This window comes from Pezoporus flaviventris, unplaced genomic scaffold (genome assembly GCF_033815535.1).
Source record: "Pezoporus flaviventris isolate CSIRO_AGI_PZ_B2104156 unplaced genomic scaffold, CSIRO_AGI_Pfla_v1 ptg000141l, whole genome shotgun sequence".
NCBI lineage: Eukaryota > Metazoa > Chordata > Aves > Psittaciformes > Psittacidae > Pezoporus > Pezoporus flaviventris.
Genome location: NW_026892689.1, coordinates 1,090,838 through 1,104,283, shown reverse-complemented (window position 1 = coordinate 1,104,283; position 13,446 = coordinate 1,090,838). Strand labels below are relative to the sequence as shown.

Genomic DNA, 13,446 nt, shown 5'->3' with positions numbered 1-13,446 from the left:
TCCGTGCAGCCAGAGTGTTTTCTATTCCATCATTAAAACCCCTGTCGCGGCTTTGGTGATTGAGAGGTGAGGGAGGAATCGCGATTTCAGATGGGTGGGAGGAGGGAAAGGAAGAGAAATAGAAAAAGGAAATAAAAACAGAGGAAAAAAGAAAAAGGGGGGAAGAATAAAACAAGAGGGGGGGAGCCCACTAACTTTTCCCTGGAAGCCCACATCGTCCCCTTTTAATTCCCCTTTTCCGCCTATCGCAACGCATCCTCCTCTGTCGATGTATGTGCTGATGCGGGGGGGGTGGGTCTTGAAAAGAGAGGGAGGAAGAGACCGTAGACGACCCATACTAATCAGGTCTCAAAGTAAATAGCAGCGCAGGGCGATCGCAATGTAAATTGTGCTTGTCAGAAGAATCCCCTCTCCCTCCCTCCCTCCCTCCCTCCCTCCCTCCCTCCCTCCCTCCCTCCCTCCCTGTTCCCCCCCCCCCCGCTTCCCCTCCCTTCCCCATCCCAGTCAGTAGGTAGCCGGAATTTAAATATATATATATATATATTATATATATAATGTATATAAAAGGGGGGGAGAAAAAGGGGGGCGAGCGCTGGGGGGGGGGGGCAACCAATGGAGCGCGGGAGGCTTGGCTAACCTTAGCCTCCCACTCCCCCCCCCTCCCCAATTCAGGGCTCTGACCAGTCAGTCGCCTTTGATTATCAGTTGCCAGCAGCCCTTCTCTTGGCTCCTTGACACGCGCTCCATATAAGGCAGCGATCTCCATAGAAACGTGTCAGTTTCAATAGTAGTGTCAAAGTTCACTATATACAGACATTTCGAGCAGATCCCCCTTTCGGAAACATTGCTCTGCTAGGCTTTCCGTTTAAACGCATTCATTTTTCGGGTCTCTCTCTCCCTCTCTCTCTCTGTTCCCTCCCCCCCCCCTTGCATATTCTATTAGTTGTGTGCTTTCCCCCCTCTCTCTCTCTTCTCCCCCTTCATCTCCCTCTTCTCCTTCCTTTTCTTCTTTTTTCCACCCTTCCTCCTTGTGTCTTTCGCTTCATTCCTGCAGGAGGAGAGAGAGGTGAAACTAAAAAAAAAAAAAAAAAAAAGGGCGAGAGAAAAAAAATCTCGGAAAGAAGGAAAAAAGGGGATAAAGCAGAGACGGGAAAAGAGGAGGGAAAAAAAAAGTCCGGAAAGGAGAGACAGAACGCACACCGTTATTATTTTGACCATTCTTGCCTATTTTTTTATTTTGGGGGAGGACTTCTCTTGTGGCTGATGAGTTTTTACCCGAAATACTTTCTCCAGGCGAACTAAAAAAAAAAAAAAAAAGAACCTTTTGGGGGGTTGATTTCCACCGATTTTTTTTTTTTTTTTTTCCTCCTTCTTTCTCGCAACCGGCATCGTGCGCTCTCACAGGAGAAGAAGGAAGGGGCAAGAAAGAGGAAAAGAAGAGGATTTATTTACCCGACCTACTTTGGATCTCTCTTTTTCCTGCGCGTGTCATTATTATTCCTGTCCTCTATTTTTATACTTCGCCGGGAATTCGTCTCCTCTGCGAATGTAGTCACATCCGATTATTTTTTTTTTTTTTTGAGAATTTTTTCCTTTTTTTTTTTAAAAAAAAAAAAGGCGAGAGGGAGCTCGAGCGAGCGAGAGAGAGACAGAGAGCGAGAGAGAGCAGCTCGGGAGAGAAAGAGCAGCGACCGGCAACCTCCTCCTCCTCCGCCACCGCCGCCGCCGCCGCGACAGGAGATCAAACTGCTTCAGCTCCCCGCCCGCCTCCACCGCGCTCCCCGGCCCCGCCGCCCTGCATGGCTGACTGCTCCCTGCCCTGGACCTGGCCCCCGGACACCTCTATGCCCTGATTGCCGGCAGACGGCTCCTCTCAGCACCCCCCGCCTCCCCGATCACCGGCAGCGGGAACAGCCTCCGCGGGAGCGGCGGCGGCGGCCGGGCCCCGGCAGCGGCGAGCGGCGAACGGCGACCTCCTCCTCCTCCACCTCCTCCTCCTCCTCCCTCTTCCTTCCCCTCCTCCTCCTCCTCCTCCTCCTCCTCCTCCTCCTCGGCGGCGCCGTGGCTTCCTCTATGCCCGCACATCCTCCGCGCTCGTAGCGCCCGGACCGCGTGTGTGCCCGTGTGCGTGTGCTCGAGTGGGGGAGCCCGCCGTGTGCCGGGCGTGTGCGCGCCTGTCTGCCTGCGTGTGCGTGTCCGGCGTGCTACTCCTCTGAATGCCTCTCCCGACAGCCTTGTTTGCCGTTTCTGATTTTGCAACTTGAAGTGGCGGCCGGTGTGGTTGGGGTCTGGGGGGGGGGTGGGAGGGGGTAGAGAGAGAGGGCGCGGAGAGGCGGCGAGAGCCGCGGAGAGCGGGAGCTGAGCGGGGAAGCGGCCAGGCGGGGGTATTTTAAAGAAGAGGGGAGGGGGGGTGAAAAGCGCAGGAAAGGGCAGGGAAGGAAAGGGAAGGGAGGAAGAGGAAAGGAAGAGTGTGGTTTAAAAAAAAAAAAAAAAAGAGGGAGAGAGAGAGAGGAAGGAAGGGAGAGAGGGAGAGAATCCTCTGTTGCCCCCTCCCCCTCCCTAAAAAAAGAAGAAAAAAAATTAGCGAGAGCGAGGGGAGGGGGGCTCCCGGCGAAAAATAAATAAAATAAAGAAAACGGCAGGAGCAGCTCCAGGCGGCAGCGGCAGCAGGGCAGCGACGGCGGCAGCCGAGGCGGAGGCAGGCGGCAGGCAGGGTCCCCTCGCTCCCCGCTCGCCCCCGGCGCCCGGTCTGCCGCCCCCCGCCCGCCCCCTGCCTCCCTCCCCGGCAGCCCGCAGCGAGACGCGCCGCTCCCCAGCACTTTTTTGGGCCCGAGATATGGCAATGGTAGTTAGCAGCTGGCGAGATCCGCAGGAAGACGTGGCCGGGGGCACCCCGAGCGGCCCCAACCCCGCCGCGGCGCAGCCTGCCCGGGAGCAGCCGCCCCAGCAGCAGCAAGGCGGGGGCTCGGCAGCCCCGCACACCCCGCAGACCCCCAGCCAGCCGGGACCCCCCTCCACACCGGGCACGGCAGGGGACAAGGGAGCGGGCCAGCAGGGCTCGGGGCAGAGCCAGCAGCACATCGAGTGCGTGGTGTGCGGGGACAAGTCCAGCGGCAAGCACTACGGCCAGTTCACCTGCGAAGGATGCAAAAGTTTCTTCAAGAGGAGCGTCCGCAGGAACTTAACTTACACATGCCGCGCCAACAGGAACTGTCCCATCGACCAGCACCACCGCAACCAGTGCCAGTACTGCCGCCTCAAGAAGTGCCTCAAAGTGGGCATGAGGCGGGAAGGTGAATATTTCTTCCCTACTATGCTCTATCTCGCTCTTTCTCCCTTCCTTCCTCCCTTCCTCACCCCCCCTCAACTGCCCTCCCCTCCACCCGCGGCTGGGCAAGGCGTGCGTGTGCGAGGGGCTCTCTTCGTCTGTGTGTCTGCCTATGCATAAGCGTGCACCGGTATGCATAGGCAGCACATATATGTATTTATACACATACATATATATATGTGTATATACATATATATGTATACACGCGCGAGCACACGCGCGGCTTGCACACACATACATATATATATAAGCACATATATATATATATATTTACGTCTCTCCCTGGCGATCTAGGTCTGTCCCTCTCGCTCCCTCTTCCCATGCACATGTCAATCTCTCCCTGTGCCTGCGCTCCATCTGGCAGCTTTACGCCAGGTTTTGTTATTGTCGATGGTGGTTGGTGGTGTTTTCTTTTGCTTTTCGGTTTGTGCCTCCTGCCCTCCTCCCGCTCCTCCCCCCCCCTTCCCCGGCACCACCGTGCTCGCCCCTTCCCCTCTCATTGTGCCGAGAATTTACTATTATTGCTATTATTGTTTATTAATTATTACTATTAGTATTAAGGCCGCTCGCTAAATATTTATCATTCAAGCTGCTATCTCCGCTCCCGAGTATGTGTGTGTGTGTGTGCGTGTGCGTGTGTTTGGATGTGGTTTTGTCTATTGTTGGCAAGAGACCGGGGGGTGGGGGGAGATACATCTCTCTCCCGTACGAGATGTGCTTCCATTCAGCTTCCTTTCCCCCACAACCACCCCCTTCCGCCCCATCATTTCTTTTTAAACCCGCAACACTTCTCGGTACGATCCATTTTCCCAGCCTCTTTTTTTTTTTTCTTTTTTTTTCCCCCGAAAGAAAGATGAAAGACGTGTAAGTAGGGAAGAAAAGAGGAAAGGTGGTGAAAAAGAGGAAAGGGGGGGTGGAAAGGGGGAAATGTGCTACTGTATCTCCGCTTCCTTGTGCTTCCCAGTGCCCTGGAGTGTGTTTCTGTGCGAGATTTGGCCTTGTTTTCACTCCATGCGTTCAAAGGAAAGTTTGTGGCTGAACTGGGTTTCTGTACTTCTGTCATTTCTTTTTTCTTTTTTTTCTTTCTCTTCTTCCTTTTTAGCAAGCTGCTCATTTTATTTCTTCATCAAACTCCACCCTCTCTTTAAAGCCTGCATACAAATCGCGATTTATAACCTGTTTGCCGGTTCTTCTCATTTTAGCAGAATCCGCAGCCTGCATCTGGCAGCGGGTTCCTCACCACTTCCAACTGCTCTGCTATTTATTTATTTTATTAATTCTTTTTTTTTTTTTTTTTTTCCCTCCTCCTCCTTTCCAAGAGCCGCTGTGATTTTCCTCGCTTTCAGGCTCATTCTCGCGTAGGAAGGTTTCCTGCCTTCCTTTTTCTCCTCGAAACGTATTTTCTCGGTTTGCATTTAAAGTTTACCCTGTGACCGTCGTTAAAGATGTCTTAGAGTCACACCAGCGAAACAGTCGATTTTACAGAGCGGAGATTACTACTGCCTTAATTGGTTTTAAAATATATGTATTTTGTATGCCACAAGGAAAGGAATGGAGCAGCTCCAGATCTGAAAGAGCTCGCAAATATGACGACTTCATTGGCAGCTTCAGGGGCTGTTGGTAGGCGTCTTGAGGGGGGAGGGAAAAAAAAAAAACTGGGGGGGGGGGGAAGGAAGGAGTAGGAAAAAAAACAATCGAAAAAAGGCAAGTTAGAATTGTGCTCGCAGCTAATTGACAAATAACTGCCAAGTTTACAAGGAGGTGGGAGAGGTGGGCTGGAGAGAGGTCCGGCCCGGGAGGCGAGAGGAGGAGGGGTGCTGGGTGGAGGAAGAAAGGAGAAAGTTGGGAAAATGCTGTGGTACGCCGGAAAGATGAGTGATGTGCGTGCGTGTGTGTATGTGTGCGTGTGTGTGCGGGTGTGGGGGAACGAGCCCGAGCAGTCGTGTCTCCTCCTGAAGTTACCTTTGTTTACATGTCGTGCGGTTGCATAGGCTGGCACTGATAGAGAAAAACACACGCACACACTGGGAGAAAAAAAAACAAAAACAAAAACAAAAACAAACCAACTTTGGTCAGCTTTCGGGACCTGAGACATGCTTGCGCTCTGTGTGGAGATGGTTAATGAATCCAGTGTTTCTGCAGTTGCAAGCTTGTGCATTCACTGTGCAACGCTGACTGCAGGCTTTTGCAGTGGCAACAGCGCACCAAAGATATTAATTACACCGTCCCCTTTTTTTTCCACGAATGTTTGGCTATTGTAAGTTCGGACCTTTTTGTTTTATTTCCCCCTTTCCCTTGATAATACTTAATCTCTCTCTTCCTTTTAGCAGGGAGAACTTTGCTGGGCGAGGGAGGGGTGGGGGAGTCTTCTATGGAAAGATGTTTCTGTCTAATAAAGTTAGCAATGGGGAGGTGGGGGCTGCGACCTGTTCCAGCTTAAATGGTAACGAAGCAGTATTTTTAAAGAATATGGATATGGATGCATTTGGTTTGGTTTGTTTTTTTTTTGGTGTTTTTTTTTTAATTAGTTTTATTTTTATATATGAATTGGTTTGGGTTGATGGTTTTTTTGGTTTTTTTTTGGGTTGGTGTTGTTTTTTTTTTCCATTTTAAAAAGCTACACAGATCACTTGTGCTCAGTGCTACCGGGGCAATCGGCTGGGATCCACAGCAGAGCCTGGCTGTATTTTTAACAGCTGGCTGTGATTTTTAATCTCACTTTCTCACTACCCAGAGGAATGATTTTTTCATTTTATTTCATTTATCTATTTATTCTCTTTTTTCTTTAAGTTTTTCTTTCCTTTTTACGTGCGTCGGCTGCCTTTTGTTGCAAGAGGGTTGGGGGGCTCTGGAGGGAGGGGTGTTGTGTGCAGATTTGTCTTGTTTGCCTTGGCTTTTCTTTTTTTTTTCCTTTTAATTTTTGGGGGGGTCTTTTCTTTCTTTTTAATCTGTGTTTATTTTGTGAAGCTTGTCTACGCTGGGGAGGGGGGGCTGGTGCTTGGCTGCCGCTGGGCTGGGGCTGCCTGAGCAGGGGTCGGGGCTGGGGCCGATGCCGGGTCGTGTTGTGGGGCTGATGTAGGTCGGCTGCAGCTGCCCGGCTCCGCATGCTTCTGTCTGTCCGTGCCTGTGCGTGTGTCGGGGGTGAGGAAAGGGGGAAAGTACGTGTGTGTACGGGGTGGGTAGAAGCCAGGCATTGTCTCCGGCTGGCTGACAGAACCGCCGGGCAATGCCTGCGATCCTCCTGGATGTACATTTCCTCTCCTTCTCTCCTTCTTTTTGTCAGCGGTTCAGCGAGGAAGGATGCCACCCACCCAGCCCAACCCCGGCCAGTACGCCCTGACCAACGGCGACCCCCTGAACGGGCACTGCTATCTCTCGGGATACATCTCCCTGCTGCTGCGGGCCGAGCCCTATCCCACTTCCCGCTACGGCAGCCAGTGCATGCAACCCAACAACATCATGGGCATCGAGAACATCTGCGAGCTGGCCGCCCGCCTGCTCTTCAGCGCCGTCGAGTGGGCCCGCAACATCCCCTTCTTCCCCGACCTACAGATCACCGACCAGGTAGCTCTGCTGCGGCTCACCTGGAGCGAGCTCTTCGTCCTCAACGCTGCCCAGTGCTCCATGCCCCTCCATGTGGCCCCGCTCCTGGCGGCTGCCGGCCTCCACGCATCCCCTATGTCGGCGGACCGCGTCGTCGCCTTCATGGACCACATCCGCATCTTCCAGGAGCAGGTGGAGAAGCTGAAGGCACTCCACGTCGACTCGGCCGAGTACAGCTGCCTGAAAGCCATCGTCCTCTTCACCTCAGGTGAGAGGGCTGGCGGGGGGGGGCACGCGTGTGTGTGTGAAAAGAAAAAAAAAAAAAAGGATTTTTTTTTTTTTTTATTACATTTGTAATTTTGTAAAGAAAAGAGCTTCAAATGCATACGCCCCGGCCCAAGGATCGACCTTCCCCTCAGGCCCACTAGTCATAATAAATATATGTATATATCAAGTATATATATATATATAATTTATATATATATATATCAAATTAAGTGGAAGCGGTGGAAACATGCATGTTAACAATTTTCCCTCTGTGATAGATGGTTCGAATTAACTAGCGGGGAAGTACATTAGCGTCGCCTTTGAAGTGTTCTGGTCGTAGCCCATAAGAATATAATAAGTCTTCTATTATTGTAACCTGCGAGGGAGAAATTTATAAACATCAAAGGCGAGAGATGAGGAGGAAATATAAGGAATGGAAACAAGGCGAGATAAGAGGCCTGACTGTCATTTTTTAATTATTATTCTAATTATTGCCACGATGGGGTTAATTGCCGCTTTTTCTGCTTGCTTATTTTTCTTTATTTTTTTCCCCTTTAAATCTTCTTCTTTTTTTTTTTTTTAAACCCACCACCCTTTCCACTTCCTCTTCTCTTGTCCTGGTTTCTTCCCCCTTTCCAAACCACTCCTCTCAGTTAGCGATAACTGCGCATCTCTGACAAATCTGTCTTAAAACTAGGCCGAGGCTAAATTAAAAGCATTCCTGAACAAAGATGGCAAATCGTTCAAAGGCCTTGTTTAACAGTAAGCAGTTTATAATTCATCAATATTTGTTGCCTTTCATGCATGAGAAATAGTATTTACGTTGTATTAAAATGACTTCTAAATTTGCACAATATTGTAATGTAGCAAATGTAGTATTAATATCGATTTGAACATCAGATAATTTATTTAGACAGGAGTATCTAATTTGTATGCAGGGTGGTCGGAGACGTGTACTGCGACTGCCCCCTTTTACTTCCAGTGCAAGTGCAGTCTCACAGCATTGGAGGGAATATTTCTTTGCGCAGGATAAAGTGCAGATCTTAAAACAAATGTAAGGTTTAGTGAACGGCCAGCTCGACATTTTAATGTATTTTATCTTTATAAGTCTTCCTGATGGAAACATGTTTTTCGAAAGTGACAAAGAGACCTGCTGGCACTTATCAGGCTGATTTAACTTCTTCAGCCTGCCTGCAGACTCTCAGATTTTCCCTTTCCATTGATTTCAGGGTTCCCATCAATACACAGAGGAGGTAGGGGAGAACCCTCCTGGTTTTATTATTACTAGTATTTATTTTTCCTTTTGCCCAGATGCAACTTGGAGACATCCTTCTCAAGCAGAGGGGACCTGGCCTGTGCCTTGGCCCTTACACCCACCAAAGGCCCAGAGAAGGGGATTGCCCCAGATGGGGACATTTTGGTGGAGATACTGTTTTTTTTTGTTTTCTCTCCTTCTCTCCTCCCCTTTTCCCCCACTCCAGTGTTCCCCCTTTACCTTCCCCAAATGATCGGCCTTATCTAGAAACCCTGGCTTTAGCGAATCCCTTCATTTATACATGTTAATAATGAATGTCATAACTAAATGTTTGCAACAGGAGAAGCCCCCTCCGAAGGCCGAGCAGAGTGTGAATGGTGTTCAAGGAAAGGAACAATAATATTATTTTGGAGGAGGATGGCACGGGGCATCTCAGAAAATGGAAATACAGCTGTCAGGAATAATCTACCTGTTACCCCCACCTTCACATTTCCACTTTTCACTAAACTTGTTTTGATTGCTTAGCCAGAGGGGGATTCATGGGAAGCCTTTCTCGAAGTCATTCAACTTTTAAACAAACTTTCACTGATGGAAAAGACGTTTTTAGGCATATTGTCCAAAGTCCTTCTCTGACAACTAAGTATTTAGAGCTGGCATGGGTTTCTCCTGTTGTGGTTTTAACATTTGGGCTCTGGATAACATGTATTTAATCCGTACAATTTTGGACACCATCCAATGGCTGAGTCATGACCTAAAACCTGCTCCTTTCTTGACTCTTTTTTTTTTTTTCTTTTTTTCCTCTTCATTTTTTATTTTTTTTTTCTCCCTCCAAAACTTCAGAGTTAGTAATTCCTGCTCCTACCTTTTCTTCCACATAAATACACATTTCCAGGAAGGGACAGAGCCAGATAACATAAATCCAATAAATCTACTTGTAACAGAATAGGAACTTTGATTTCCAGTTAGATGCCAGCTGATTACATCTGTATTTTCTGAGCACTAAACTCTTCTGAACACGTAACATGAAATATATTCCCGCCACTACAAAGGGGAAGGCTGGAGTGTGCTGAGCAGTAATGGTTATTTATTTACATAATTTCTATTCCATAGACTGCAGGAGAAAATATACAACTTCCCCTTATTGACACACTGCCATATAAAAAAGTGAGGCACACACAGGATTTTCACATTAGCCCACTTTATGAGATGGAATAATAATTCACCTCTGGTAAACAGGGATTGTATTATTTCACCCATGGATTGAACCTCTCTGAACTCTATAATCTAATCCACCTGTGCATCCCTTAATTACTATTATTTTTAATCCCATTCTGAGGGGAGAGTTAATACTTCCCACCACCATCTTCAAGGCTGCAGAATAAAAACTGGGTAAAGGCATATGCCAGATCACTTCAAATAATTAAAGGTCCATAGATACTATTGCCATGAGGAAATCCTGAGTGTTTGGAGGTCTAAGTTAAATCCAAGGTATATTTTTCTAAACACACCTCCCTTCTCCCAACCTCCCCAGGCTGGTGCCCTTCTAGCCAGCAACTTCCCCATCTGCATTGCCCAGTAACCTGCAATTATAGGTGCATTTATCATAAATATCTGATAAATATTTTACTAACCTTAAGGGTATGACCTACGGGGCATAAAGAAAAAAGCCCTGCTACGGTGTCAGCATGACCCTTTCATATTGCATTGTTTGGAAATTGAATAGGATCCTAATGCATAATGGGCAGATAATGCGTGTAAAATAGCAAGATATATGTAAATATGGAGTGCGATTTGTGACAACCAACATATGAACAGGCCTGTGGTTTTGATATATATCACAAACAGGAACATTTTGCCCGAGCTCTTGATAGATCTATATTTTGCAACCTAGTGCTTTAGATGTTGCAAAATATCATTGCATTAAAGGTATGGATTAATAGAGCAGCCTGGCTGAGATAACTGTATACCTGAGGGATGCCAAGTCCACAGCTCAGGTCAAAGTTTCTCCTCCTCAGAAGTTCCTGAATTATGGCTTGTTTTATTTGTGTCTTTGCTCGAGGCCATAGTATTGTAGATGAAGGTGTTCCGAAATCTTTGTAAAGCCAGTTCTCGGCATGGGAAGACTTCAACTTCAAAAATACAGTTGCCACAGATTTTTTTTTTGTTTGTTTGTTTGTTTTTTGGGGTGGGAGAGAGAACTTTGAATAATTTGCTGTGCCTTTCCAGGGTCATAAATCTACGTTCATGATTTTGTAATGTCTTTTTGAGGGCCATTAACATGCATTAATTCACATATGGATCTATATATTAGCAAAGTCTGGCTTTGATTTGTGTTAAACCACACTGCCAGCAGGCTGCCTCCCTCTGATCCTGATATATTAGGGGGGCTTTTTGTTTGGGTGCTTTTTGTGTAATTTTAAAATATTTGTTATTAATCTCTGAATCAATGTGGATGGTTCCAACCATACGGGCATATCCACCACTTGTCCACGACAGCACATTCCTGCACAAGTCCCCCAGTAAGCAGCCTTTGCACAGTTTATCCCCGGTTTGGGGGTTCACAGAGATGGGGCACGCAGTTAACCTGTCAATGCACAAACTCAGCTACAACTCTCTGAGTGTACCTGTGCACACAAGAAGGCGCAGGGTAAGGCGTATCAGGGCAAGCGCATGGATGTGAGGAGATTTCTGCTCCCGGACTAGGATGCGTTTCTCAGGGTGATATCGTTCTGAGGGGTGCCAAGAGGCTAGTTTCTGGCCCTATACGTGCCATAGGGAGCTATCGAGAGTCTCTCAGGCCACGTTTAGGCAAGACTCACTCTTGCAGCCCACCCCAGCTTTGTCTTTGAGAGCTTGCAGCAGCCGGTTTAGCGTAAATCCGAACTAACCCACTACCCTTTTTTCGCCGGATTTATCACGCAGCCTGCAAAGTCGTGCCCAATTTGCCATGGCTGGCGGCGGGGCAGAGACGGAGGGGACCCCCTTTCTCCCTGCCCCACCTCTTCTCCCGCGGGCCGGTTCCCTGTCTGCCACTGTAGGTCCCAGCTGCTGCCTTTTCATAATGTGCAGCCATGTCAACAAACTCCCTCTGCGTGTGTGCGCCTCCGTTTTTCACCTTTATTATTGTTATTTATTATTAATAATTGTTACTATTTTCCCCAGTAACCCTCCATTTTCCCCCGCACCCGGTGTTATTTAACGGGGGCTGGTCCTGCTTCCCAGCAGCCCAGTGAAGGGTTCCCTGGGGTCGGGACCGCACTCGTCTGCGCAGAGCGTCCGTGTGTCTGTCCCTGTCCATGTGTCTGTGTGCCCGATGGGGGCGCAGAAGGGCTGAGGGGTGAGTGGTAGGGGAGCTGGGGGCTGTGTGGGCACCCCACGGCAAACCCCGTGGAGATACGCGCGGGGGCTGCGAGGCGCGGACAGGTCGTCTTGTTTATTCGGCGGCAGTGCGGTCTGATGATGGTAATGCGATGATGACGGGATGGGAATGGGATGGATGGGGGGGTGCGCCTTTGAGGGTGCCCCCCCCCATCCGGGCAGTGCTTCCCCGCGCGCTTCCCCGCCACTAACCATCTTTCCCTCCACCCCTTCCTCCTCCTTCCCATCCTCCTCCTCTCCCTCCCGCCGCCGCCGTTCTACGGCTGCCTCCGCGGGCTCGGTGCGACGGGCAGACGCCTGCGGCCTGTCGGATGCTGCGCACATCGAGAGCCTTCAGGAGAAGTCCCAGTGCGCGTTGGAGGAGTATGTGCGGAGCCAGTACCCCAACCAGCCCAGCCGCTTCGGGAAGCTGCTGCTGCGGCTGCCCTCGCTGCGCACCGTCTCCTCCTCTGTCATCGAGCAACTCTTCTTCGTCCGCTTGGTAGGTAAAACCCCCATCGAAACCCTCATCAGGGATATGCTACTGTCGGGGAGCAGCTTCAACTGGCCTTACATGTCCATCCAGTGCTCCTAGAGCCCGGCCCGCACCCCCAGGAGAAAAGCGGAGGAGCGGCAGAGGCGGGAGAGCTCGCACCGAGGGGCAGTCGGGGTGCGGGGGGGGCCCGGGAGGCGGACATCGAACAAAAGAAAGGGCCGAATAGGAGCAGAGGTGTGGCCGTGGCGGGGAAGGACGGGCCTCGCGTCCGTAGAGGTCGTGGTGTTTCGCTTTTTTATTTTTGGTCTTTTTCTTTTTTTTCGGAAAGGAGGACAAAAAAAAATAATAATAATAAAAGAGATGAAAAAAGGCAAAAAAAAATAAAAAAATAAAGTCAAAACAACAAAAAAATGAGTATTGAGGGGATATTAATCACACCTGAAGGGGATACTGGATTTTCCAGGATTTATTGTGGACTGTTGTTGATATATGCTGTACAGTAACCAACAAAACGTGTCGAAACTGAACTGAACCTTGTGTAGAATGAAGAAAAAAAAAGAGCAAAAAACAAACAAAACAATTCCACACACAAACACTTACCACGAGCATTGTTACTCATTTTGTAATATATTAGTCTTTATTTTCATTTTTTGTAAAACTTAAAACATCATATGTGCATAAAGGAAGAAAAAAAAAGAAAAAAAGAATCGAGAATTAGGGGGAAATAACATTTTCCAAATAATTATTAAAAAAAGAAAATTGTCCTGTGTCTATGTATCTATATCTGTTTTGTATTTTTTTCTGGTTCCAAACCAGGTTTCCTGTGATTCTATACTACTAATTTTTGATATAACCCTTTGCTTCTTATAATGAGTGCGATATATGTTGTCGAAGCTGTTCTTCAAGAATTAAAATTGAAGTGAGAATTTAAACAAAAATAAAAGAATTTAGGAAAAAAAAATCAACTTATCACCCCACAACCCATGAGTCTTGTTGCTTGAAATACGCCAACAGTTTACCAGGAAAAAGAAAAAAAAAAAATCTCGAAAAAGAGAGAAAAGACACAAAACACAAACCATACTCCCTGTTTTTTTTTTAAATTCCTTTACCTATGTTAAAAGGGAGAGGTTAAAAACAGCTTGTGAGGGGTCACCAAGCTGTGGAAAGCACGTGGTGTTCCAAGGCTTGGCTTGGCTGTGC

General features: G+C 48.4%; 1 protein-coding gene and 1 long non-coding RNA gene across 11 annotated transcripts in view; one reads left to right on the top strand and one right to left on the bottom strand.

Annotated features, from left to right (window-relative positions):
* Nucleotides 1-1,588, bottom strand: part of LOC133282805 (uncharacterized) — a 29,649-nt gene extending 28,061 nt beyond the window's left edge. Inside the window, exon 1 of one of the 2 annotated variants that reach the window (XR_009747714.1) lies at nt 1,462-1,588. This is a non-coding gene — a long non-coding RNA (uncharacterized LOC133282805). Of the gene's footprint in view, nt 1-191; nt 424-1,461 lie in introns of those variants that run through there. The other variant, XR_009747715.1, reaches the window with a different exon arrangement.
* Nucleotides 1,589-1,954: 366 nt separating this feature from the next.
* On the top strand, nt 1,955-13,226 carry NR2F1 (nuclear receptor subfamily 2 group F member 1). Of its 9 annotated transcripts, XM_061479075.1 has the most exons (6): nt 1,955-3,293; nt 4,873-4,948; nt 6,612-6,892; nt 7,058-7,139; nt 12,065-12,252; nt 12,337-13,226. In XM_061479075.1, the coding sequence occupies exons 1-6, from the start codon at nt 2,837-2,839 to the stop codon at nt 12,636-12,638; spliced, it is 1,386 nt and encodes a 461-aa protein (XP_061335059.1). In that variant the 5' UTR covers nt 1,955-2,836; the 3' UTR covers nt 12,639-13,226. The 9 variants fall into 9 exon arrangements, with proteins under 9 accessions (XP_061335059.1, XP_061335058.1, XP_061335062.1 ...); XM_061479074.1 differs by having other exon boundaries at nt 6,612-7,139; XM_061479078.1 differs by lacking the exon at nt 4,873-4,948 and having other exon boundaries at nt 12,065-12,479.
* Nucleotides 13,227-13,446: the final 220 nt, after the last annotated feature.